This window comes from Mytilus californianus, unplaced genomic scaffold (genome assembly GCF_021869535.1).
Source record: "Mytilus californianus isolate M0D057914Y unplaced genomic scaffold, xbMytCali1.0.p SCAF_17, whole genome shotgun sequence".
NCBI classification, from domain to species: Eukaryota; Metazoa; Mollusca; class Bivalvia; order Mytilida; family Mytilidae; genus Mytilus; species Mytilus californianus.
Window position 1 is genome coordinate 10,692,340 of NW_026262659.1, and position 26,870 is coordinate 10,719,209.

At 31.8% G+C, this 26,870-nt stretch overlaps 1 protein-coding gene and 1 long non-coding RNA gene across 4 annotated transcripts in view; both read left to right on the forward strand.

Moving 5' to 3' along the window:
* The window catches only part of LOC127726365 (uncharacterized), a 111,393-nt gene extending 84,751 nt beyond the window's left edge, over window positions 1-26,642 (forward strand). The window contains exons 33-37 of one of the 2 annotated variants that reach the window (XM_052233724.1): window positions 13,964-14,146; window positions 14,810-14,910; window positions 15,720-16,090; window positions 17,024-17,189; window positions 22,379-22,527. In XM_052233724.1, coding sequence (XP_052089684.1) covers window positions 13,964-14,146; window positions 14,810-14,910; window positions 15,720-16,090; window positions 17,024-17,184 — 816 coding nt within the window. In that variant the 3' untranslated portion in view covers window positions 17,185-17,189; window positions 22,379-22,527. Of the gene's footprint in view, window positions 1-13,963; window positions 14,147-14,809; window positions 14,911-15,719; window positions 16,091-17,023; window positions 17,190-22,378 lie in introns of both variants that reach the window. The other variant, XM_052233725.1, reaches the window with a different exon arrangement.
* LOC127726411 (uncharacterized) lies at window positions 816-12,587 on the forward strand. Of its 2 annotated transcripts, none has more exons than XR_007993521.1 (5): window positions 816-1,175; window positions 1,972-2,064; window positions 7,006-7,179; window positions 8,756-8,863; window positions 12,383-12,587. It is a non-coding gene; the product is annotated as an uncharacterized LOC127726411 (long non-coding RNA). The 2 variants fall into 2 exon arrangements; XR_007993522.1 differs by having other exon boundaries at window positions 1,972-2,051.
* Window positions 26,643-26,870: the final 228 nt, after the last annotated feature.

The window sequence follows — 26,870 nt, forward strand, 5'->3', positions numbered from 1 at the left end:
TCGATCAGGGTGATAACGTAGCACTGGCTATTATAATACTTGTGTAGAACCTTGTATAGAGTAAATCAAGGAGGCAGTAGGAAAACTTATAAGATGTTTCCTAATAATCATGATTACAAAAGAACTTGACACGGATTCTTAACTGAAGGTCTGTCCGATTAGTAAAATTTCGAATGCACTTAAATGAATACATAAGTGACCCCCCCCCCTTAAGTCTCCGCCAAGACTGATAGACTCCTTAAGCCAATTCTGTAACCAAGAGCATTCCTATGTTTATATTTTATTTATTATTGAGTTACTGTTTAACCTTTAGTTCTTCTCTGATTAGAGCTAGGATTTGTATAGTAATAATATACAAATCCTTGATAAGAGCAGAGACATATAAGTATTATATGTCTCTGATAAGAGTAATCCTCGTTTGTCAATTTTCCATAATTCCGCGGCACCACCCCCTCAGCAAACAGTCTTGTATTTAATTCTGAATAGAACAAAATGTAAAATAAGTGAATAAGTTATAGATTAAATAATAAATAAATAATTAAATATTCTTTATTTAGTTTTTTCTTTATTCTCACTTCTTCCATAGACATGTACGAATGTACATGTATGTCTCTGATTCTTCATAGTCTTATATTAAGGATTTGTAGAGTATACAAATCCTTGATTATAACAAAGGCATATAATACTCAGTGTACCACTTCTGAACTTTTTTGTAATTATTATCTCTACTTAATTTCCCATTCTTGATTCCAGACCGGGTTCCGGACTAACTCTCATATACGTAAATGATCGTAATTAAATGTACGTAAGCTTGACACGTCGAATACGAAAACCCGGAAATATTTTCTCCGTTGCCGTTTTTTATACTATGACGCAAAATCCATGGACGCTCGTCTGCTGCTGAATTTATGTTTTACAGTTTAACAAGGATTTGTATAGTGTCACTGTACAAATCCTTGAGTTTAAAGAATGGAAAGATATATTATAGTCAGATAGATAATACAAAGAACTCTGGTTTTTCAAAACCGATGGGTCAAAAAGTTATTAGTATATACAGATAAATTGAAATGGGTTGCTTGTCGATTAACTGGAAGAAACCGGGGAACGAAAGAAAGTTGTGTTTCTCTTAACGGATTACGTACCCAATATTTTGTACTTGGAAAGCGCAACGAAAGGTAAATATTATCATGTACATATTTAAGAAGATGCTAGTGCTATACTTTTCACGAAAAAAATTTGACTTTATAAATGTCATCGCATGCAAACCCGAAAATCAGTCAAAGATTGTCAAGAACGGACGCAAGTCAACTTGACCCACTGGCAAAACGCCCTACTTTTTTAACAACACGCCTCCCTTTTTAAAAATATCCCACTCTTGTTAAGGGAGCTACCATGTGAGTTTTATTGGGGGGTACTGGTAGGGGTGTGTTACATGTATTTGAAAAATATGCGGAACTGGAGTTCTGTCAACTTATAAGTTAAAAAAAGCTAGGATTTATGTAAAGAATTACCAGGAACAAATATAGTGAAAAATTAACTGGCAGGACAGAGATTTCAATTAAAAAAAATGCAGGATAACATTCTTATCCTAGCCCCCACCCCATAAAAATCAAGTGGTGGCTTCCTTACCAACTCGCCCCGCTTTTAAAAAAAATTGCCCCACTTATGAAAAGGGTTAAATCCGTAAAATACTCCTATCAACAATGGCAACTCGCCTAACTTGGGTAAAATCCAAATGAATATAGAATATAAAAAAAATAAAGGTCTGCCAACTCGCCAGTATTTACTTATCTACCCAGAAATTAGAAGACACTGATACAAAGAAATCGAAATTTAATATATGATATTTATTGATTTAAAATGATGTTTCACTTCTTAAAATATGATTGTAGATTCATTATTTATTATTAAATTATTATGTACTTTATGTATTTATTTATTGTATCATAATCTATTTGATTCTTTTTTTAGCTGACTCAAAATCATGCATGATGATGCTGTTTGGGCCCCCTGGTTATACATAGGAAGTGGACTCCTCGAGAAGATGAAAGGTCTGCTTTACATGTATGTAATGTAAATCTAAATATAAGAAAATGTGGTGATTGCCAATGAGAAAAAATAGAGGAATTTTTAAAAGTGTAAATTCACTTGTTTTTCAATCCTAATAAATCTGTCATATTGTAATGATAATAATGTTTAAATTACGTAATTATTTTCAAAATAAAATATTGTTTACACCAATGAGAAAAGACAACTCTCCACCAGAAATCAAATGACATTGAAGTTAACAACAATAGGTCACTGTACATCCTTCAACAATCATGTCAATGAGCAAAGCCAATACCGCATAGTCAGGTTTTAAAGACCCTATATGAGAATCACAAATTTGTAAATCAATTCAAACCAGAAAACTAACAGACTAATTTATACAATGTAATATATAAAAAACAGAACCAAAAAAACAAAATATTATAAACAGCAACAAACGACAAACTGAACCACTGAATAACACTAACAGGCTTCTGACATGAGACAGACGCATTCAAAAGGTTGTGGTGGGGCTAGACTAGTAGTTTGTGGCACTATACCAACCACCTTAGCTGGGATATTGGTGTGAAAAGGGCTTTTAAAGCAGATTTATACATCCCCAAAACTAAAAAGACTAAGTATAGATCTGAGAGTACTCCCAGTTGCTAACAGCTAGTTCAAAGCCAATAACAACTTTCAAGGTACATGTACATGTATTTACCACCAAACCTTGTCTCGTTTAGTCCATTTCTCAGATATTACCTTATATCAATGAATATCAAATACTAGTTCAACTTTTGGTATAATTTAAACATTTTTGAATGACTTCAAATTTCAAAAAGTATCATGATTATTAAAATAACTTGATGGTAAGTTGATGCCCAAAGATTGGCATTATAAATCATGACAGATTCAGAGATCCAATTATACATGTATATAACCGCTTTTGTTCATCGCTTCATTCAAGGGTCATATGGATTTTATATGATGGATTAGATCATTAGAACATTAAAATGATTAAATACTTTGATTTTTTATAGTTATTTTTATACGCCTGTCAAAATTTTTACGGGACATATTATGGTATACAAATGTCCGGCTTCCGGCTGTCATGTCGCACTGTAACTTGAGAACCACTTATCCAAATTTAATGAAACTTAACATAGTCGTTTCTTATGATGGTCAAACTATCTGCATACTTTTTGGTGAAAATAAGATTTAAACTTTCGTAGTTACAAGACTTTATAGCTAAAACAGGGGTGTGTTTTTTTCACATGTCGAGCCGTATCTCAAAAAACATGTATTATTGTTGCTTAAAACTTTACACACTACTTATTTATATTAATCTTAAGATCTGTTTACTTTTTGGTGATGATTCAAAATTTTATTTTAGAGTTATTGAGTTTTTTGTAAAAAAGGGGGGTTTTAACATGTCGCGCCGTATCTCAGAAACTATTTATGATTATTGCATAAAACTTCACACACAAGACGACGGGTGTATCATGCGCTCGTGGCACAACTGTTTATTAGCTTTTCTCATCACAAGGCGTCTGTCGTCCTTGTCCATTGCTGTTAACTTTTACAAAAATCTTCTCTTCTGAAACTAGGGAGTCAAATTGAACCAAACTTGGCCACAAACATCATTAGGATATTTAGTTAGAAATATGTGTCAGATGACCTCTCCTGCTAACTAACATGCCAACATGGCTAAAAATAGAACATAGGGGTAAAATGCAGTTTTTGGCTTATACATGTGTAGGACTCGGAGGTGCGATGGGGACGCTGAAGTGCGATGGTCCACACCGAAGTGCGATGGTCCTTTCGATAAAGTGGGATGATTTTGCATGATGTTTGATATTGTGACGTTTTCAAATACAATGTTATGAAACAAATGGATTCACAGGCAGGAGAATAAGATTTGTAGATGAAGGTTTCGTACGTACTAAGGAAAGGAAACAGAATGAAACGAACGATTTAAGTCCCAAACAGTTTTGAGCATGTCTTGGTCTTATATAAAATTTGACTTCTCCTCAAGTTAACATCACATGATTTTGTGTGGCCAACTTTTAAAATAATAAATTAATTATTAGCAATGTTTTCGTTATATCAAGTAGCGATAATTTTGTTTTATTCTCGAAATGAATCCGGCATGCTTTGTAAGAAAACGGGCAATCTTGGTTATTTTATTTTGTTTAAAGTATTAATATTCTGCTATGGTTTAGGCCAAAAGAAACCCAAATGGTGCCAACTTGTTGTAATTCTCAGTTTCTGCTGCTTAGCGAAAAATCAGCTAATTCTCAAGCAATGACAGAACAAGTGTCATGTCTCACTATATGTCAAGCATAAATGTAATCGGTAGTTTTTTGTCGAGCCTGTGACTTTTGTCGCAGAAAGCTCGACATAGGGATAGTGATCCGGCGGCGGCGTTAGCTAACTTCTTAAAAGCTTTATATTTTAGAAGGTGGAAGGTCTGGATGCTTCATACTTTGTATATGGATGCCTCATGTTACGAAGTTTCTGTCAGTCACATGTCCAATGTCCTTGACCTCATTTTCATGGTTCAGTGACTACTTGAAAAAAAAGTTAAGATTTTTTGTAATGTTAGATTCTCTCTTATCATAAGTAATAGGATAACTATATTAAGTATGTGCGTACCTTGCAAGGTCCTCATGCCCGTCAGACAGTTTTCACTTGACCTCGACCTCATTTCATGGAACAGTGAACAAGGTTAAGTTTTGGTGGTCAAGTCCATATCTCAGATACTATAAGCAATAGGTCTAGTATATTCGGTGTATGGAAGGACTGTAAGGTGTACATGTCCAACTGGCAGGTGTCATCTGACCTTGACCTCATTTTCATGGTTCAGTGGTTATAGTTAAGTTTTTGTGTTTTGGTCTGTTTTTCTTATACTGTATGCCATAGGTCTACTGTATTTGGTGTATGGAATGATTGTAAGGTGTACATGTCTAGCGGGCAAGTGTCATATGACCTTGACCTCATTTTCATGGTTCAGTGGTCAAAGTTAAGTTTTTGAGTTTTGGTCTTTTTTTCTAATACTATATGCCATAGTTCAACTATATTTGGTATGTGCGTACCTTGCAAGGTCCTCATGCCCGTCAGACAGTTTTCACTTGACCTCGACCTCATTTCATGGATCAATGAACAAGGTTAAGTTTTGGTGGTCAAGTCCATATCTCAGATACTATAAGCAATAGGTCTAGTATATTTGGTATATGGAAGGACTGTAAGGTGTACATGTCCAACTGGCAGGTGTCATCTGACCTTGACCTCATTTTCATGGTTCAGTGGTTATAGTTAAGTATTTTTGTTTTGGTCTGTTTTTCTTATACTATATGCAATAGTTCAACTATATTTGGTGTATGGAAATATTTTATGAACTATTTGGCAGTCACGCAGGTTTTATTTGACCTTGACCTCATTTTCAAGGTTCATTGCTCAGTGTTAAGTTTTTGTGTTTTGGTCTGTTTTTCTTAAACTATAAGCAATGGGTCAACTATATTTGTTGTATGGAAGAATTGTTAGCTGTACATGCCTGCCTAGCATGGTTCATCTGACCTTGACCTCATTTTCATGGTTCATTGGTCAATGTTTAGTTTACTTGGTTAATGTTAAGTTTATGTGACAGTTGTAATAAAACTTTATATTTAGGACTATCAACATAATATCAATGATTAGTAAAGAAGGCGAGACATTTCAGCGTGTGCACTCTTGTATTTCTTAAAAACTGTTATGATTTATTAAATAAATAGATGCATGAGTGTTGTGAGAAATTTCGTAGCTACTGACATGACAAGAACAAGTTACTAGTATATTTGATAAAATTAAATGTATCCTGCTTAGTTAGTACTACAAAGAGCGCTGTGCTATACCCATTTTATTTTTTATCGCACTTGAATGCTCATTATAAAAACAATGTCCCCCAACTCGAATCCATTATACTTAATCTGAGCCATCCAGTCTATTTTCTGCCTCATACTGTGTATACTAAGCAAAACAATAACAAATTAAAAATTAAAGTCTTTATTTTGACCTGACCAGAAAACCTGGTCTTCCAAATGCGAGGCTAGCACATTAACCACTACACCGCCACATTTAAAAATGGGATTTCAACTTCAGACCATTGCATTTAGCTAGTATACACAACGTCACAGTTAGACCATCGCACTTCAGCGCACCCACCAAACGCACTTCAGCATATCTAACAACAAGTTAGTGTCACAATGGACCATTGCACTTCAGCGTGTTAACCAACGTACATCAGCATGGACCATCGCACTTCGGCGTGACCATCGCAGTTCGGAGTACCATCGCAGTTCCAAGTCCTACACATGTATCTCTGAGACTAAAGCATTCAGAGCAAATCTGACGTGGGGTTAAAACGTTCACCAGGTTAAGTTCTATCTGCTATGAAATTTTTAGACAAATCAGACAACCTGTTGTTGGGTTGCTGCCCCTGAATTGGTAATTTTAGGGAAATTTTGCAGTTTTTGGTAATTATCTTGAATATTATTAGAGATAGAGATAAACTGTAAACAGAAATAATGTTCAGCAAAGTAAGATCTACAAATAAGTCGACAGGACCAAAATTGTCAATTGACCTTTTAAGGAGTTATTGCCCTTTATAGTCAATTTTATTAACCATTTTTCGTAAATTTTTGTAATCTTTTACTAAAATCTTCTCTAAAACTGCTCGGCCAAATTTAACCAAACTTGGCCACAATCATTATTGGGGTATCTAATACTATTTATTATGATTTAAACGTTATTTTACATGATTTCCAAAACCACAGTGGATACTGGTGAGTGACTGAGGCTCTTGGAAGCCTCTATTTTTTCAGGGAAAGTTTGTTGGTCTAGTTTTAAAAGATCAAACTAAGCCAATTTTGCCGGATCAAATATTAAAGGCAATTTTGGCAGATATTATAACTTCATTTCATTAACCATTATTTCTTTTAGCATTTTCAATGAAAGTACAAGTACTTTGAGAAGTAGGAGAAGCTAAGCAACAGAACAGAATTCATTTGGGTCATTGATGTCTAGATTATATAGTGGATTCATAGATTGTCATATTGATTTATGTGCATATGAGCACAGAGGAGCAGTAGTCAATGAATAATTTTGTGATGAGAGGTATGTTATTAAAATGATGACTTTATTTGAATATTTTTTTCTTGTCAGACTCGGTACATCATGTTATTGTACATGTAGTTTCCAAGATTATTTTAAAGTTTGAGGTCATAGAGTTCAAAGTTTTGATTCTTGTTGTGGGCAAGTCGAAAATTATCCATGTTAGAAGTGACAAATTATTTTTTTTACAAAACCGTAAACAATTTGTTGATATTCGTGATGAGGTCAGTTTAAGGAAACCAAGAAATAACTTATGGTAAAGTCATTAATATTGTGCAGTTGTAGTAATAATACTCCTTAGTACTTAACTTAAATGTTGACAAGTTTCTGATTCCTTGATACAAGTCTGAATTTGGATTGTAAATAAATATTTGACACATTATAGTTTTCTGAATAAATGTAGTCAAAGAACTTGACATTGGTAACACAGCTACTTTTGCATAGCTACTATTTCTGTACCAAAATTATGTAGTACTGGAAATCTACTTTTAATATTTAGTACCATTTTGTTACTTTAAAATTATCATGATATTAAGTTCCTGTATTTTACAGTACTTGATTTGTACTTGAAATTTAAGTACTACAGTTTTTTATTCATGTTATTACACCGTTACATTTTCAGCATTTTGATAGTTTGTCTATTTCACATCTCTTAAAGTTATGATTTTCAAACATGGAATATTATGATCACTGTGGGTATTATTTCTGTACCAAAATTTTTAGTACAAAACAAGTACTGTAAAATACTGGTACCTTACCTAAATATTACAATAATTTTTGAGTAAAGAAGTAGTACTAAATATTAAAAGTAAATGTCCGGTACTAAAGATTTTTAGTACAGAAATAGAGTAAAAAGGATAAGAATGTAAGAAAAATGCTCTGGTTACCAACCAATCAAAATCCGGCATTACTATATAAGGTTGAATTTATAAGGAAAATTGCATTGCAAGCAATCCCAAACAGGCCTACATTTCTTGCAGATGAATTATATATGAAAAAGTTTAAAAGAACAAACAATTTTTTTATACAACCACAATATGGGGTCGTATACTGCTACACAGTATACTGCTATCACATTGTTGTCCTTTAAAGACATTTGGTTTCTGGACAAAAAACTTTAGTTTAAGTGTATGGTACTCTTTAATCTAAAGGTTCAATACCCAGTGGCGGATCCAGAAATTTCCCCCCTATAATGTGTCAAATATTTGATTACAATCCAAATTCAGACTTATATCAAACTTGAATATTGTGTTCATTTTTACCCCAACTGTTCAGGGTTCGTTTCCAGCTTTGCTTGGGAAACCGTTTATTGAAGTTTATTTTGCTTTTTGACAGAAAATTTATCCATTGCCAAGGTACATTGAAAGGTTTTTCTTTTATTAAAATATGCACATATATTTATATTAATTTTTTATAAGCTTAACTGTTGATCTTCTTTCTGTTGTTTGCATACATTTTGTTTCAATTCACTCAAAAGTAAAAGTATATAGTAAAGGTATAAATTAGTGAGCATCAATTCATACTACATGTAGTTTTTGTCTGGACTTCTTGATTAAATTATTTATATATACAATTTTAGCTTGTAACCAAATGAAAGGAAAGTACAGTATTGACAATGATTGATATCACTGGTGAACATGTATGTCATGTAGGTGTGAATGTCCTGCAAAAAAGAACTGATATCAAAGTAAGTTCATCTGTAGAATTGCAGTTAATTTAAATAATTTGATGTTATCTACCTAAAACTGTTTCAAGTATAACTGTACATGTACACTGTTGCTTATTTTTCTCACTTTCCCATGTAATGTATGCATCAAGGCATCCTTACTTTGCCCCTTCTACTGCTCCATACACACACACTTGAGATGTCAGAAGTTCAAACTATCATAGCATTTACATTTCAAACTTACACAGCTACAATAGTACAAGTAATCTTGATGTACAGTTCTAAAGATGCATATCGAATGTACATCAGTAAAGCTGTATATAAACTGTACAGCTGTAAAGCTGTATATCAACTCTACAGTTTACAAACAGTTTTACAGATGTACAGTTTATATACAGCTTAACAGCTGTACAGTTGATATACAGCTTTACAGATGTACAGTTTATATACAGCTTTACAGCTGTGCAGTTGATATACAGCTTTACAGATGTACAGTTTATATACAGCTTTATAGCTGTACAGTTAATATACAGCTTTACAGATGTACATTCGATATGCATCTGAGAACTGTACATCAAGATTACTTGTACTAAAGTAGCTGTGATATAGACATCAATCTTATTCTACGAGAAGAGAAAAAGGGGGGGGGGGAATCAGAATCAAAGGCATGTATAATAGATGTGCCATTTGACTTTGGTACACTCAAAATGATTGCTACATGTACTACCTTGACAATGTCCAGTACGGGGTGACATCCTCCGCTATTGCTTGCAATAGCAAATCTAGTGTTAGAATAACCTTAATCGCCATTCATTTTTTCTGATGTAAGAAGAGGAAATAGAGTATATTTCTCAATCTTACGTGTAAAATTGTGCGTTAGATATTTGACACTGAACAACACAAAACAAGGAATAAACCAATGCAAAATGTGTCATTTTAGGCTATACAAAGTATTGATCAATCAATCAAATCATGATTAAAGTGATCAAATCATGATAAGAGATCAATCAATCAAGTTTTGATATCAAACAAGTAATTAATCAAGTGCAGAATTCGAAAAAAAAATGTCCCCTCACCTTTTACAAACTGTCAATCAGTCGATCAATCAATCAATCAAACGATCGATCAATCCATCGATTGATTGATCAATCATGATCACAAACCATCAATCAACCAATCCACATAATTTTTCCGATCAATTTATGAAAGAAAATACCTTTAATTCGCTTTTGAACAATCGACTTTTGCGTATTATTATGTCACCCCTTTGATAAAAGGGGGGACATATTGTCATTCTACGAATTATTCTTCCACACTTTTTGTCCAGCTTAGTTCTCGGAGATGACTTGACATACATTGATAAAACTGCTCCATAATGACAATCCCCATGTGCAGATGTGCACTTTGGGTTTGGAATTTTCAAGATGGCTGCCGTTACCATGGAAATGGCAAAAATGTGAAAAACCGAAAAATGGTCCAAATTAAATGAAACTTTATAGCTGTACAGTTAATATACAGCTTTACAGATGTACATTCGATATGCATCTTGAGAACTGTACATCAAGATTACTTGTACTAAAGTAGCTGTGTACCTAGTCAGACTGGCCTATATTATGTATTGATAAGTTGTTATCATTTAGAATACATAAAATATTTGCCACTGGACATTAAAATAAGCAAAAAAAATCAACCAATTAATGATTTTGCATTATCAGAATGAATTTGCAAACATATAGCAATCAGATTATGTACATGGATAAACCTTGGAGCTTTTTCAATGAACCAGGTTTAACCAGCATATAAATATAAAAAGATGAGGTATGATCCTCAATGTGTCATTTAAAAGACCAAAGAACATTATTATTTATATAATATAATGCTATTTCACACTTTCAATTTTGTTTTTTGATCAGAATGTTTTTTTGTCAAAACATAGCCATAAGTATTTCTATTCTTGGCGGCATTGTCAACGATTTGTATAAAGCTTTATATTTCAGAAGGTAGAAGACCTGGCCTTGAAGTCATAAAACTTTTGAGTCAGATTTTTGTACTCATACTCCAAAATCAACCAATCAAAATGTTTGATTTCATGTTTCGAGCATAATTTTTGTGCTCCGAGCACTGAGCAAAGTTTTATGACTTCAACCACTGGACTTCATATCTTGTTTGCAGAGGCTTATGTTACAAAGATTCTGTCTGTCATATGTCCATTGTCCTCGACCTCATTTTCATGGTTCAATAACTGCTTGAAAAAAATATATAGTTCTTTTGTCATGTGAATTTCTCACTTATGACATGTATGAGTTATAGGATATTATAACTATATTTGGTATATGGGTTCCTTGCAACATCTACATGTCTGTTAGAAGGGTTCACCTGACTTCTTCTTCACTTTTTTGATCAGTGACAAGGTCCATTTCTCAAATCCTATAAGCAGTAGGTCAACTGTACATGTATATCAGTCTGGCAAGTCAGTCTGGCAGGTTTCATCTGATCTTGGGTATGACCTCATTTCATTTATCAATGTTAAGTTTTTGTATTTTTGCTGATTTTCAAGTACTACAAGCTTAAATATTAGGTCAACTATATTTGGTGTATAAAAAAATCGTTTGGTGTAGATGTCTGTCTGATAGGATTTATCCGACCTTCACCTCATGGTCAAAGATCTGTAAAGTGTTAAGATTTTGTGATACTTTTAGTAATTTTACCTTTATCTTAAAGAATTTCAACATAAAATAAATGGTCAGCATGTGCACTCTAAGTCTTGTTGAGGTACTGGTTACCTATGAGTTGTACGCTTAACATGCTTTGACAATTTTGTAAATACATGTACTGGTTCAACCTACAGCTTGTATTTAATAGAGGCTCTTCCAAGTTACGGCTATGGTAGTTTGATCAAAATTCCTTCATTGTTTGATTAATCTATTGATACTGTTTCTGCACATTGATATATGAGTACACACACAACTTTGTTTTAAGATTTCATAAAAGTAAAGTAAAAGGAAAGGCTTACATTAGTTTGACAGCAACCTTACAGCAAAAAGTACAATAAACATGGACATGACAGCAGTTTTTATACAACCGCCAAAAATCACATCATCGTCCGAAATTAAAAAAAAAAATTTCATCAAATATTATTTGGGGGAGGGGTGTCAATTCGCAACAGCATAGTGTACTGCACAAAAGCAAAAAAATGAATATAAATTCAAATCATATAACCAATTCTAGTTCTTTGACTACATTTATTCTGTGTCAGAAACCTATTATTTGTCAAATATTTAATAACAATCCAAATTCAGACCTGTATCAAGTGCGAATATTGTGTCCATTTTTGCCCCAACTGTTCAGGGTTGGACCTCTGCGGTCCTATCCAGCTGCACTCGGCAAAGCAATTTAATTTAACATGCTAAAACTCACAATATGTCATAGGCATATACTTTGTAGGCAGTTTGGGACCTCTTAAGTGTATTAGACTATTAATTATTATAACATTACTTCATGGAAGTTAAATTTATATTATTTATGAATATTTTATTTCAGTTACCATTCACAGTGAACATGGTGAAGAATAACCAATACCATGAATACAGGACATAGAAGACTACCTCACAAATATGGGAATTTTACAAAAAATACAACATTTAAATTTACAAAGAAGACATTTATTTTGACATTCATGGACTTTGAAAGTAAAGAAATTAGAATGTGAATAAAAATCCTTGGAAATAAAATTTTGAACTTTGAAGGAGATTGAAGATTATGTTTGTTCTAAGAAAGTTTTAAGAAAACAGATACATTCAAAACTGTAAAAAGGAAACAATACAATATTCACAATTACTCTTGAGATCAATTACTCTTGATATATAATTAAAAGATCATATAAAAGTAAGGAAATTTGGTTGAATTGCCAATGAGAAAAATATCCACCAGAGTTCAAATGATGTGATAGTGAGCAATTATAGGTCCTCCAACAATGAAAAAAAAACAACTATATAGTGTGCTATGAAAAGGTTTGGATATGACAAATAGAAAACTAAGAGCCTTATTTTAACATGTTAATATATGAAAGCAAAATATGAACCAAAGACAAGCACTGAAATACTTATGATTAATGTTGATTTACTCTTGAATATTCATGTAGAATGTTTAAAAAGATTTTAAATCAAAGTTATCATCAATATTCAACTTGTTAAACAACAAGTCACTGTATGACAGAAAGTTCTATGCCAAAAACCTTGTATGTATTGCATCAGAAACAAATTTTAGATAGAACACTATATTAGGGAATGCAGATAAAAAGTATCATCACCTTAAAATAAAGTATAGCATTTTGTCATTGACAGTTCCATCAAAAGTTTCAGCAATATAACTGTTACATAAAAATCAAACCATACAGGTATTTTTTTTCAAAATATCTCTATATAATAATATGCATAATATTAATAGACGTTATACGTCCGTGGTACAAAAAATCCGTATTACGGACGTGGTACTAAACATCCGTATTACGGACGTAGCATTATAAATCCGTATTACGGACGTTTAACGGATGTTTTACGGTTTGATACGGACGTATTATGGATGGGAAGCAACGGACGTTTTACGTCCGTGGTACTATTCGTCCGTAGGTTTTCCGTATAATACGGACGTATTACGGATTTTTTACGGACGTAATACGTCCGTAGCTATTTTACCTGTGTATGTTTATTGTAACTTCTCTTCTTTGAACATCTTATTTTTTGGTGTATATTTTTTTTGAAATAATTTCATATTATGGATATATCTCTCTAATTGAAAGCTCTGATTCCATGTCTGGATTTGGCTATACTTTAGGTTCTTTGGATTTGGCTATACTTTAGGTTCTTTTTAGTTTGAACAGCTCTTCAATGTTTTTATTAGTTTTGGATTTTCATATATTTCGGCTCAAGCATCACTGAAGAGACATTAATTGCTAAAATGTGCATCTGGTGCAGAAAAATTTGTACTGTTAATGCTATTGAAAAGAGACATTGGGATTGAAATATTTGTTTTGGATATTTCCACAAAATTGATATGTCCTGAGTATTTATCCTTTTGACATTTACATATTACTTACATTAACTGTAATGTTATCTTCTGTAGGGATGGCATGTAGTTGGAGAACCTCTGTCTTTAATCAATAGAACATCAGAAGAAATTTACAAGGCTTTGAAAGATGCTGCACCCTTTCTGGCTAGGATATATGCTGTATTAAAACAGAGTGCTATAAACTTGAACTGCCTGTCAAATAAAAAGGGAGAAAACTTCTTAAACTATATCAGAAAGGTATGAATTACTTCCCCTTATTTATCAAACATTTGGCATAGTGAACTGTCCTGAGATTCAGGTAAAACAGTAAGTTATATAGAATGGAAAGAGATGTTTTATACAGAACCTTTTTCGTCTTATTTATCCATTCTGAATAGGCCATTTGTAATGTAGGAGATAAATATTATATGTTAAGGATGTGATATGAATAAAAGAAGGTATGGGGTATAGTTAACCAACAACAAAAATTAAACAAAAGACATCTCAATTGAAATGTAAGAAGTCAGTGTTACAGTATAAACATGATAAAAGGATGATTTTTGCATGTAAATTCCCTGTTCAAGAATATATTGTGTTAAAGGTCTTTTGTGCTTTTCAGGTTTCATAATTTTGGCTGTGCAAATTTGAGATATGATGAAAACCTCATAAACATGAATCATATCATATGTTTAATGCTCTTGTCAAGTGCATATATGACATTCTATGATAAATAACTCATTTAATAACTCTTCCAATAATTACCTATAGAAGTGTACTAAAGTTATTCCACTAGTATCTACATCCTGATATGCATTTGCATTCATAATATAATCTCTGGTTCAAATGTACAAGTTTTTAAGATCATGTTACCTGCACTGTGGTCATTGTCACTGATCATATAATTATTTCTGTTTAATTTAGGAAGGTATTGATACCAAAAACTTAAGTGATGCATACAAAGTGATACATAAACTGGTATCAGAAAGTGAGGACAGGGACCAGTTCATCAGTCCACTTAATAGGTAAATATGAATTAAAGCAGTGGATTGCTTTGAGAACAAGATATTGAACAATAAGCAGTCCACATCAATTACAATACCTGACTTCCCCCGAATATAAATAAAAGTACAAGCAAAGACAAACAACTACTGTAAATTCAGAAATTATTGCGTGCATTTATTATTGCGATTGTGTCATTTTAGACTAAAATGCGATTTAAATTTTTGTGATATTGAGAAAAATATTGTTTAATTCATATAAAAAATTCCAAAATGTGAGTTTAAATTATTGCATTTATAACCCTGTCACATTTTCGCAATAATAAAAACATCGCAATAATTTCTGAATTTACAGTATATTTTTATAGCTGGTCATCCAAATAGCCTTACTTGGTGTGGTACAGTTAAACCTAGCCTAAATGCTTTAGAAGTTAAACAAGCAATAAAAAAGCCTGCACACTCAACCAAACAACAGGATGGACAATGATTTGAATAGGGAAATACATAAAGGCGCATCATTTGGAAAACACGTTCAAATTTGCTCCCTTTTAGCTTTTAGCTACAGCTTTTGGGAGAATAAAAGACCTTTAAATAAATCATATAAAGTAGGGTTTTGGTTTATATTTCAGAAGCTACTTACAGAATGGTAAAATTTCCTTTATATCTGATTTACAAGGGTTTTGGTTTATATTTCCGGGTGCTAATTTAAGAGTGGTAAAATTTCCTTTATATCAGATAAACAGGGATTTTGGTTTATATTTTTAGGTGCTACTTACAGAATGGTAAAATTTCCTTAATGTGTGATAAACAGGGGTTTTGGTTTATATTTTCAGGTGCTACTTACAGAGTGGTAAAATTTCATGGCTATGTCCTGACCACCAAAACAAGGCTGGTATAACTCAGCTGCAGATTGGTACAGCAAGTATACATGGCACCTCTCGGGTACTGATATTTGAGGAGGACAAACTACTGAAAGATTTATCAGTAGCTTACAGGTTCTTGTTCTTGGAGAAACAAGGTGGAAAGGATGGCCCATCTGTCCAGAAGGAAAAGTCATTTGTTAGGAAGACTTCAGGGCTGAAGAAAGAAAAGTCAGATGTTGGAAAAGTTAATGTTGAGAAAAAAGTGGAAGAAAATAATACAAAAATCAGTGAGGAACGGACTCCACGTAAAAAGAAATCAGACAAAACTGTGAAAATTGCAGGTTTGTGTCTTATTATTCAGTATTGTATTGTTGACAACTATGTTTTTAGGTAAGGAGGGCATAAAGTGTTACCCTTCACCATCCGTCCGTCCGTCTTTCAATCCTTCTGTCCGTCCATCCCATTTATGTTTTCACACTTTAACTCATGTTTACCTCATCTAAATTTTCAAAAAAAAACCTCATTCACAATGCTTAGAACTAAAACTTACAGACAGAGATCAAAATTGGGCAGTAAGTCACTTACCGTTCTAGAGTTATGCCCCATTTTAACTTGGAAAATTGCAAATGTTTTAGTTTCCACACTCTAACTTAAGTTTTCCTCATCCAAATTTTATGAAACTCATACACAATGCTAAGACCAAAACTCAAGGACAGAGTTTGAGTTTAGACAGTGAGTCAACTACCGTTCTAGAGTTATGCCCCTTTATAACTTGAAAATTAGCAAAGCTTGAGCAAGGCATTCAAGTCCTCAGACACACTCTTCTTTTATTTCCTCAATATGTATACAGTTTGAAAATGAAGTTGAGGGTGGGGTAAATTAACAAATCAGTGTTGATTTATACGTCACCCAATTTTTTTCACATCATAACTGGTCATGGTTATAGATGATATGTATATATATGGATATTGTATGATGTCAAATCATGGTAATTAAAGACATGAAAAACAGTTAAAATTCAAAGTTAAGATGTTTTTATCTACAAACAGTTAAAATTTTAACCTGAGGCAAAATAAGATCCATGAGGTTTTTGCAATGGCAAAAAAAATTTCTATAAATCTTTCCTAGAAAAAAAAAAAAAAAAATCAAAATTAACTGAAGACATAAAACTTGTATAAAGTTTCAATACAAGCTAGAGTAAATTTGTTAAACCTTTCCAATCCGTGGAGGGTTATTCCTACAGACTGTTTTAATTATTATTTTGTGTACCTCAGAAATGTCCACAAGCATTCCCAGTAAACCAAACTCACCATCCACATCAAATACTGAGGATGGTAAAAAGAAAATGTCATTGAAGACTGTGAGCACAATAGTTGGTGGACTTGCCAATGCTAAGACAAGAAAACAAAGCAGTAATATCTGCTCTCTACAGTAATCTTTGTATGTGTTTGGAATTTTTCCGAAAAAAAATTCTCATTGGTAGGATTTCCTCTAAATCAAACCAATAAAATCACTGGATTTAAAGGATTTCCACGAAATCAAACCAATCAAATCACTAGATTTTAAGAGTTTAAAGAAAACCCATTGATTTGAGGAAATGCTCAATTTGAGAGTTTTCTGGAAAACTTGTTTATATTCACTGCTTTGTTAATATATATTAAGTTTGTGTTGGTACTAACCCATTAAATGAGAAAAATGTACTTGGTAGTGTACTTATTACTATGTAAGAAAGCTTAAACAGCATTTGATCAGGACTTTGTTGTAACTTATGGGCCATATCTAAGTGTGCATATAGTGTTGACTTCAGATATATATGTGTGGGTCAGAAAGGAAGGAAATGAAATTTGAAGGGAAAATGGTTCTCCTGGTGTAAAAAAAAGTTAAGGAAGATTTCTATGCCCCATTTATGGGCATTATGTTTTTCGGTCTGTGCGTCCGTTCGTTCGTTCGTTCATCCGTCTGTCTGTCCCGCTTCAGGTTAAAGTTTTGGTTAAAGTTTTTGGTCAAGGTAGTTTTTAAAGCAATTGCTTTTATGCCATCGCGTATGGCCATCTTTGTGACGCAAATCAGAGACTCCGCCCAGATCAAGCCATAGTATTTTGTTAAACAGGCTCCTGGTCTGTCATTCTTAAACACCTATGTATGTTTTCTAATGCAATACATAGCTTGAAACTTTTGAAAAACGTTAGTGGATTTAAGAGGTTTCAGCATATGTTCTTGTAGATGTATTTTTGTATTTAGGGGGACAACCGTTTGACTATATAAAAACATAGAAGTCTGAGTGAAAAAAATGCATTTTTATACTTGCGATTCCGTTCTCCTTTCGTACGATGTTTCAACAAAATATCGAATCATTTCAGTTGTTGATTTAGTATTGAAAATTTTACTGAATTATCTCTTATTAAATACAGTTTTATATGTTTAATTGGTGTTTCTCTAAGAAAGAGGCCAGGTGCTCTTGTTCATTCATAAAATTATCGTTCATTCATAAAATTATCGTTCATTCATAAATTTATCGTAAAATCAAAATCACTACACAGGTTATACGTAGTGTCAAAGGATTACCTGTAATCTAAAAATAGACAAACTTAACTGACCTATTTTGTTGATTTGTTTGCGCAAATAATTTAGCAGAACGAAACGCTTGTTAAAAACACATAACAATAAGTTTGTTTTCCTTTTTTGTCATATTTACTCCGTAAGATTTATCGATCACCTTACTAATGAAATAGACCCGTCAAAACGTGATAGATGCCAAGTCCAGATGAAGAGATATTTACAATTTGGAATTTTCTAGTTTCATAGATTGAAAAAAAGTACGTCCTTTTGGATATCATAATCAAAACTGGGTATGTATGACAAATGATGAAACCATTATCCTCGTCTTTCCAGTGGACGAGTCTACTACGTGTGTTGACACTCGACGGTCCACCGTGTTTGCAATTTTATTTCACATGTTTTCGAAATATTGAAGATCATTTTTCGCATTGTTTCCTGAAAATTGATAAATATCAAAGCAACGAAGAGCTGTTTGTTCTTGTTCGTATAATGACGATTTAATGTCATGTTTGTCTGTGATGACCCCCCTTTTCGGGATTGCATGAGAATTATAGTCATCTCGTACCGCATGAGGATGACACATATCAACTGAGCAATAATGTTTGGCACTTAGTTTTAAGAAATGAAGACAAAGTAACATTATGAAAATATTTTTAGTAAGCTGAAATATATATTTATTTTTTACATGTTTATGTCTTGTAAGATATTTTATTTCTTTCCCGTTTTTCAACATTTGCGTCTGGAAAGTTGAAATGTTTTAATTGAATGGTTAAATTTAAATTAATTATGGTAATTGTTAAAATTAAATCAATAAAGGAAATTATTGCCCAGTTACAAACACTACCAGGGGATAATTTCTTTTTGAGTTATATGTTTCAGCACATGTAAATCTGACCCCAACTCTAGCCTGGTAAACGTGTTGTCTCCTTGTGAAATATAAAACATATCAAAAATGACTTTCTGCTAAAGTCTTTTATTGATATAAAGTTAAAACCTTCTTACTTCTCACTAGACAACACTCCTGTCAGGTTTAATTCTTATATATATGTGTATGAAAAAGTCCCAAAAACATTAACATGGCAGCAATTGCTTTTACAGCCTTTAAGGCTTTGATTGATGAAGTTGAAGTCCAATCAACTTGAAACTTAGTACACATGTTCCCTATGATATGATCTTTCTAATTTTAATGCCAAATTAGAGTTTTGATCCCAATTTCACAGACCACTGAACATAGAAAATGATAGTGCGAGTGGGGCATCCGTGTACTATGGACACATTCTTGTTTAAAGTTTATTTGGTCTTTTCTGTGTCAAAAGTCTTGAAATGTGATACACATATATACTCCTAATTAAGTGACTATACTGTCAATAGTTCCAAATACCACCAGCTCATAGAGGCTCTGAATCCCTATTTATGAATTCCTCTTTAAATAAAAAAAAATTCTCATTTAAACCCAAAAAATAAAAACTCTTCCTGGATTTTTGAGCAAGTGTTTACTGTTCTAAGTGTCAAATATGTGGTCTGGAGTAAAATGTGGAATGATAGTGCTAAAAACAAACATGCAACATTTTGCATAAATTTAATCACTGAAATGCATTACTCTTTTAGAAGACCATCCTTAAATTATTTTGATGTTTACCTGTCATATAATGCTATTGAATTGTATTAATGTTAGTTCATCACTACATCAACCTTGTACAACACTTCTGTCATGGTGGCCTACATTTTATGGTTGAATAACTTTAGGTAAGTTCTGGGTTTCCGTTTGATGCAAATATACCAATAGGACAATATCAATGATATTTTATCCCTGCAGTATTGATACATAGTCAGCATCATTTGGATCAGTATGACTTACATTTCACTCTATAATAACTTTAATTATGTTTTGAGTTTTGATTTATCTGTTTTACTATATTTCACGACTTGAGTTTTGTGTTGAATACACACCTGTTCAGCAACTTTTGGGTCAATGTTTATATGAAGAAAAGGAGATGTTGGGATATTCATCTATGACACCACATCTCAATGACACAAATAACCAGAACACATCTTCAGGCAACATAAATCATCCAGATAATAAAAAAAGTTTTTAAAAAATTAACAGAAACTATTATCAAACTGTAACCAAAGCGAAATTCTCCAAATAACCAAAATTTTAAGAAATACATAATCACTATTCCATGATGGGTCAACTTAAGGTCAACTTAAGGTTATGTTTTGGGTTCATTTCAAAGAAACCTGTTATGAATCAATACCAGTGATATAACCCACCACAGGTTGCCTGTATAATACAATGAAAAGAGGGAGAAGATGTCAACGGGGAATCAAAAACCAGTAGTTAAAGAAAGACAACTCCATGTACAAAAGAAAAAAGATAAACGACAGACAACTCCATGTACAAAAGAAAAAAGATAAAAGACAGACAACTCCATGTACAAAAGTAAAAAGATAAACGACAGACAACTCCATGTACAAAAGAAAAAAGACAGACAACTCCATGTACGAAAGAAAAAAGACAGACAACTCCATGTACGAAAGAAAAAAGATAAAAGATAGACAACTCCATGTACAAAAGAAAAAAGACAGACAACTCCATGTACAAAAGATAAAAGATGGACAACTCCATGTACGAAAGAAAAAAGATAAAAGACAGACAACTCCATGTACAAAAGAAAAAAAAAATAAAAGACAGACAACTCCATATACAAAAGATAAAAGACAGACAACTCCATGTACGATAGAAAAAAGATAAACGACAATCAACTCCATGTACAAAAGAAAAAAGATAAAAGACAGACAACTCCACGTACAAAAGAAAAAAGATAAAAGACAGACAACTCCATGTACAAAAGAAAAAAGACAGACAACTCCATGTACAAAAGAAAAAATACAGAAAACTCCATGTACAAAAGAAAAAAGATAAACAACAGACAACTCCATGTACAAAAGAAAAAAGATAAAAGACAGACAACTCCATGTACAAAAGAAAAAAGATAAACGACAGACAACTCCATGTACGAAAGAAAAAAGATAAACAACAGACAACTCCATGTACAATAGAAAAAAGATAAACGACAATCAACTCCATGTACGAAAGAAAAAAGATAAAAGACAGACAACTCCATGTACAAAAGTAAAAAGATAAACGACAGACAACTCCATGTACAAAAGAAAAAAGACAGACAACTCCATGTACGAAAGAAAAAAGACAGACAACTCCATGTACGAAAGAAAAAAGATAAAAGATAGACAACTCCATGTACAAAAGAAAAAAAGACAGACAACTCCATGTACAAAAAATAAAAGATAGACAACTCCATGTACGAAAGAAAAAAGATAAAAGACAGACAACTCCATGTACAAAAGAAAAAAGATAAAAGACAGACAACTCCATATACAAAAGATAAAAGACAGACAACTCCATGTACGATAGAAAAAAGATAAACGACAATCAACTCCATGTACAAAAGAAAAAAGATAAAAGACAGACAACTCCACGTACAAAAGAAAAAAGATAAAAGACAGACAACTCCATGTACAAAAGAAAAAAGACAGACAACTCCATGTACAAAAGAAAAAATACAGAAAACTCCATGTACAAAAGAAAAAAGAAAAACAACAGACAACTCCATGTACAAAAGAAAAAAGATAAAAGACAGACAACTCCATGTACAAAAGAAAAAATATAAAAGACAGACAACTTCATGTACAAAAGAAAAAAGACAAACAACAGTCTACAATTGCTGCACACAAATAAACAAACTTCACCAAAGACCTAGGTAGTTCAGCAACTGATTAGTCACTGTGACAAATGTTTTCTCTTAGAGTTATTGTCAACAGGGATAAAGTGTGTTGCTCTCAGGCTTAAATATGTGCTGTACTGTTTACGAACTAAGTAAAGTGATTCATTCATTTATACTACTATTGCAAGTAGAAAAATTACACAAAAAATTAAGTCCACTAGAAAGTCAAAACACAGGGAAAAAATGTTACAGTATTTAATGTTTCTACAATGTTCTAAAACTCTTTTTAATACATGATAAGTTTTTTTACTCTTTAATTTGCAGATACATCAATTAATATACCTAGTCCATCCACCTCACGTCCTGTCTCAAGTACTAGTAGTACTGCAACCAGTAGTAAAAGTGGTACTTCAACACTCTCTTGGAGGAAGTCACAAAGACACAAGAACAGTCAAGCTTGTAGTATTCAGTGATTACCTTTACCATAGCTTACACTAGACTAGTCAATCTTGTAGTTATTATCTACGGTAGTTTTATTCTGTCTGTTACACAGAACAATTAGCAGGAAATAAAAAGTAATCATACTTTTCATTTAAATTGAATGGCAATTTTTTTATAGAGAAGAAATTTTTACTGATGTGTCTTAATTGAAGATTTTTGCACAGTTGGTGACATTATTAATTTAACCCTCTTTACAATGTTTTAATTGAAGAAATGTAGGTAAATTAAAGGGGAAGGGTATGATAAAAGACACTTTTATATACTAAATCTCAGTTATGATGTCTCGAATGTTATTGTTAACATGTAACGATAGTGTTCAAAAGTTCTCTCAGTTACATTGACATAACTGTATGAACTCTGGTTGTTTTTGCAGTTTTTCTGTAAAGTTTGAATGCTGAAGATGAATGTTAAAAGAAATGAATAATACATTGATATGACTTTCAGGGACCAAAAAAGTAGCCATATCGTACTACCTTCTCTATGTTATTATATTTATAATTTGTTTATTTCTTTTTTGAATTGTTATTGTTGATTAAGTTGTTGTAATATTTTTATAGGATTTTTTACATTTGAATTAACATTTATGTACATTATATAAGAGTTTTAAACATGTGATAGGTCATGGGGTCCCATGGATATTACTAAATACACAAAATCCTGAAATAAAATCACATATCTTTCAATCTAATAAAGATACATCTGTTTAATAAATAAAAACCTTTTTATATGGTCACAGAATAACATTGTTTTTGGAATGTTTTGATAAAATTGGTAAGAGTCTTATTGAAACAAAAAAATAACAGCATAACTATAACCTCAAAACTAAAAAGTCTTAAATATGTCTAAATATGAAACTTTTTTTTTTTTATCTCAAATTGACTAGTATTTTAACACATTCAGGAGAAGGTATATTTTGAACTTTTCTTTTTGTTCTATGATTATAAGTACATGCTTTTTCTTATATATTTTTCGTAGAAAAAAATTGTGATTACATTTTTTTTTTTAACAAAACAAATGGAAAGTGAAGATTTGTGCATTATCTTGAAAGTCAATGTGTTGGCATCCCTAGAAAAATGACTCCTGCCAGAACTTCATCCTTGAAATAATAGTATCAATTTTCTTGGGACTTGTTTTTTGAATTACTTTGCATCTCAGGGAAAAGGTAGTTTAAGTTAGATGCCAAATAATTGAGGAAGTTGTTAATACATGTGTAAAATGTTTCTATTTATAATTTATGGAACAAAGTTAAATAATCCATTCTTGTCCTGTTCTTCTCTAAAATAAAAGGTAAATATAATGAGAGTTTCTCGTAACAACATGATGACTACTGTTATATGAACATTATCATAGTATGCCCATTGACCTCATATGTTTTATATGCATCTTGAAATACCTGACAGTTCTGTCTCAAATACTATGAACTCTATTTGCTCATTCTTTTTATTAATTCTATGTGTTATGTTTGATATTTGTATTCTGTTAAAGTATGACTCCAACAATGCATGTGATATTTGTATCCGTCCATTTCATGTTTTTTGCTATATTTTTACAATTTATAACATATTTTGTTATTTTTTACATTATTTTCTACTGTAGGTATATTGTGTTTTAGGAGGGAAGTAAGATTTTTTTTTGTGAAAATCTAAATGAAACTGCAGTATATTGCTGTGTTTTTCAGTCATAATGATAAACCACATGATACAAAAGATTTTAGTTCATTTATATGTTTTGAAGTTTAGTGTGACGTCCATTTTCACTGAACTAGTACACATTTTTGTTTAGGGGCCAGCTGAGGCCCGCCCCCCTGGTGTGGGATTTTCTCGCTGTGTTGAAGACCCATTGGTGGCCTTGGGCTATTTTCTGCTCTTTGGTCGGGTTGTTGTCTCTTTGACACATTCCCCATTTCCATTCTCAATTTTAATGGTTAAACATCAGACTTGAAATTTTATTATCTCAAATCACAAACAAATGTTTTACAAAATATATGACAAACTGTCAGTGACATACATTTTTTTGGCATGTCTTTGAATATAGTATTAATTCATAGGGTATTAATTTTTTTTTTAATTGTATCTTGACAATGTATATATGTAAAAGATATGGTGGGGCATTATTCAAAGAGAATGAAATCCAACAACACCAAAAACACAGGATATAACTTATAGATTTTGACATTGGATTTAAAAGTAAAAAAGGAGTAAAAATTCTAATGAGCTATGATATGGATAGCTATCCAGTGTAATCCTAAAAAAAAACAAATGTCTAGTTGGACAGAGGAAGAATAATTTCATATTGCATCTTAACTACCAGACAATATAAAAAGTTGTCAACAGCAATAAATGACATAGAATAGACACAATTACATTGAATCAGAAATAACAGAAATAAATGTGAGTATAATAAAAAAACAAAAAAATATTTTCCCTAAACACGACAATATCTATACTATATGTCCTTTGTTAGGGACTGAAGCTGAATTAGTTAATTCATATCTCCACTCCCACTAGAAATGTATCATTTTGGTACATTATAACATAGTATGGGTGCAGTCCAATACAGAATTGTTCAGGTGTGTTTTCTATATGCAACTACTTTTTCATTCTTCGAAGAGAGAAGCAACGTCCATTGAAGATGTGATCTGATTCTGTTTTTATGTATATTTGTTTAATGTTTTGTGTCTACAGTTGACTTATTATCTCAATGTTAATTGAACTGACAAAAATCTTATTTTTGATTTGCAAACTAAAATTGTAGATTAATGATTTAATTTATAAATGAAAGCTTCAGTTTAATAGAGAGATACTGAAAAAATTGAATGAAATTATAATTGTACAAAATTTTAGTGTATTCTGAAAAAAATCCAGGACATCATTTAACATTAGCTTATGAATCAAATGGAAAACAACTGTCATTCTCCTGAAATGATCTCCATGAATGTAAAGTGATCGATCTAACCTTCAATTCTATGACAGTTTTACAATGTTCCATTAAACAGAACAAAACATAAAAAATGTTAGATTAGTATCACTTAATATTATTTGATATAATAATAGAAAAATACACTGTACATGTAAAACCTTATTATTCTTAATATAGTAGCTGAAGTAATCCAAAACCATTCTATTTTGAACATGTAGAATTTATAAACAGAGAACATATATCCTATAGTTAAATAGTATAGCACAACTGAAACATATGTGAAGCTGGGATCTGGTTTCAAAGATAAAGAAAGTAACATAGAAAAAGAAGAGAATAGTTCTAATTATTTTACTTGTATTTGCTATATTAGAGGGTAATACTACTTTGATATTAATAGTTATATCTTTATTTTTGTCTAATCTATATAGTAGCCATATAAAAATTTATAATATTAGTATACCAAGTTCTATATTCAGTTGCTATTAGTCCAAGGGATTTTATTTTGTCTGAATTGGAGGCCTTAACACCAAACTACACATATTTCTTTGTAATTAAGCTGGTCAATCATGTACAGTACATAATTCAATACCGATGTCTTACTTCATTCACAAACTTCTCATTCTCTGAAGTTGATGGCATAAAAACATCTATGGTATATTATGTTAATTTATTGTTTGCTTCCGTCCAATTTATTACAGATAATCTTTTATGACAATCATATATCAATACTACCTTATGGAAAAATCAGGTTTTATATTGTATCATGCTTTTTGACTACCTGATTTTTCATGCTTTTTGACTACCTTATTTTTCATACTTTTCATTTAAAAGGTAATATTTGCCTGTACTAGTCTTGTAACTGGGTCATGTGTTTCCTTTTTATATGCAAATTGTTGTTTTATGGATGTTTATGAGAGAAAAAAAATATCAATGTATCCTTGTTATTAATTTATGCTTTTGATTGTTGAATGCATTTAACATTAACTAAATTCAATTAAATTTTCAAATGAACAAAAACCTTGAGGTTATAGATTTTTTTTAACCTTAAATGTCTTGAAATATCCATGAAGGTTTTTTATTGTACATTTAATGCAATTTTCTCAATCTTATACAACACACTTTGTAGTGTAATTATTTTTTCTGTTAATCAATAAAATAATTAACCTTATGTGTTATGTCGTCAATTTAAAAAAAAAGAGAGTAATACATTATTAGTATTACATTATAAGGATAAAAGAATGATAGGAACCACCAGAAATACTGGAAAATACAACAGAACCACATCAACCAACTTTTTTTTAGGTTTGAAAGTTTGACTAACTTAAATGTCATTATTTTTTTTTAAATCAAAGAAATCACTTACTCCATGATTCTGTACCCTCTATCGGAGGTTAAT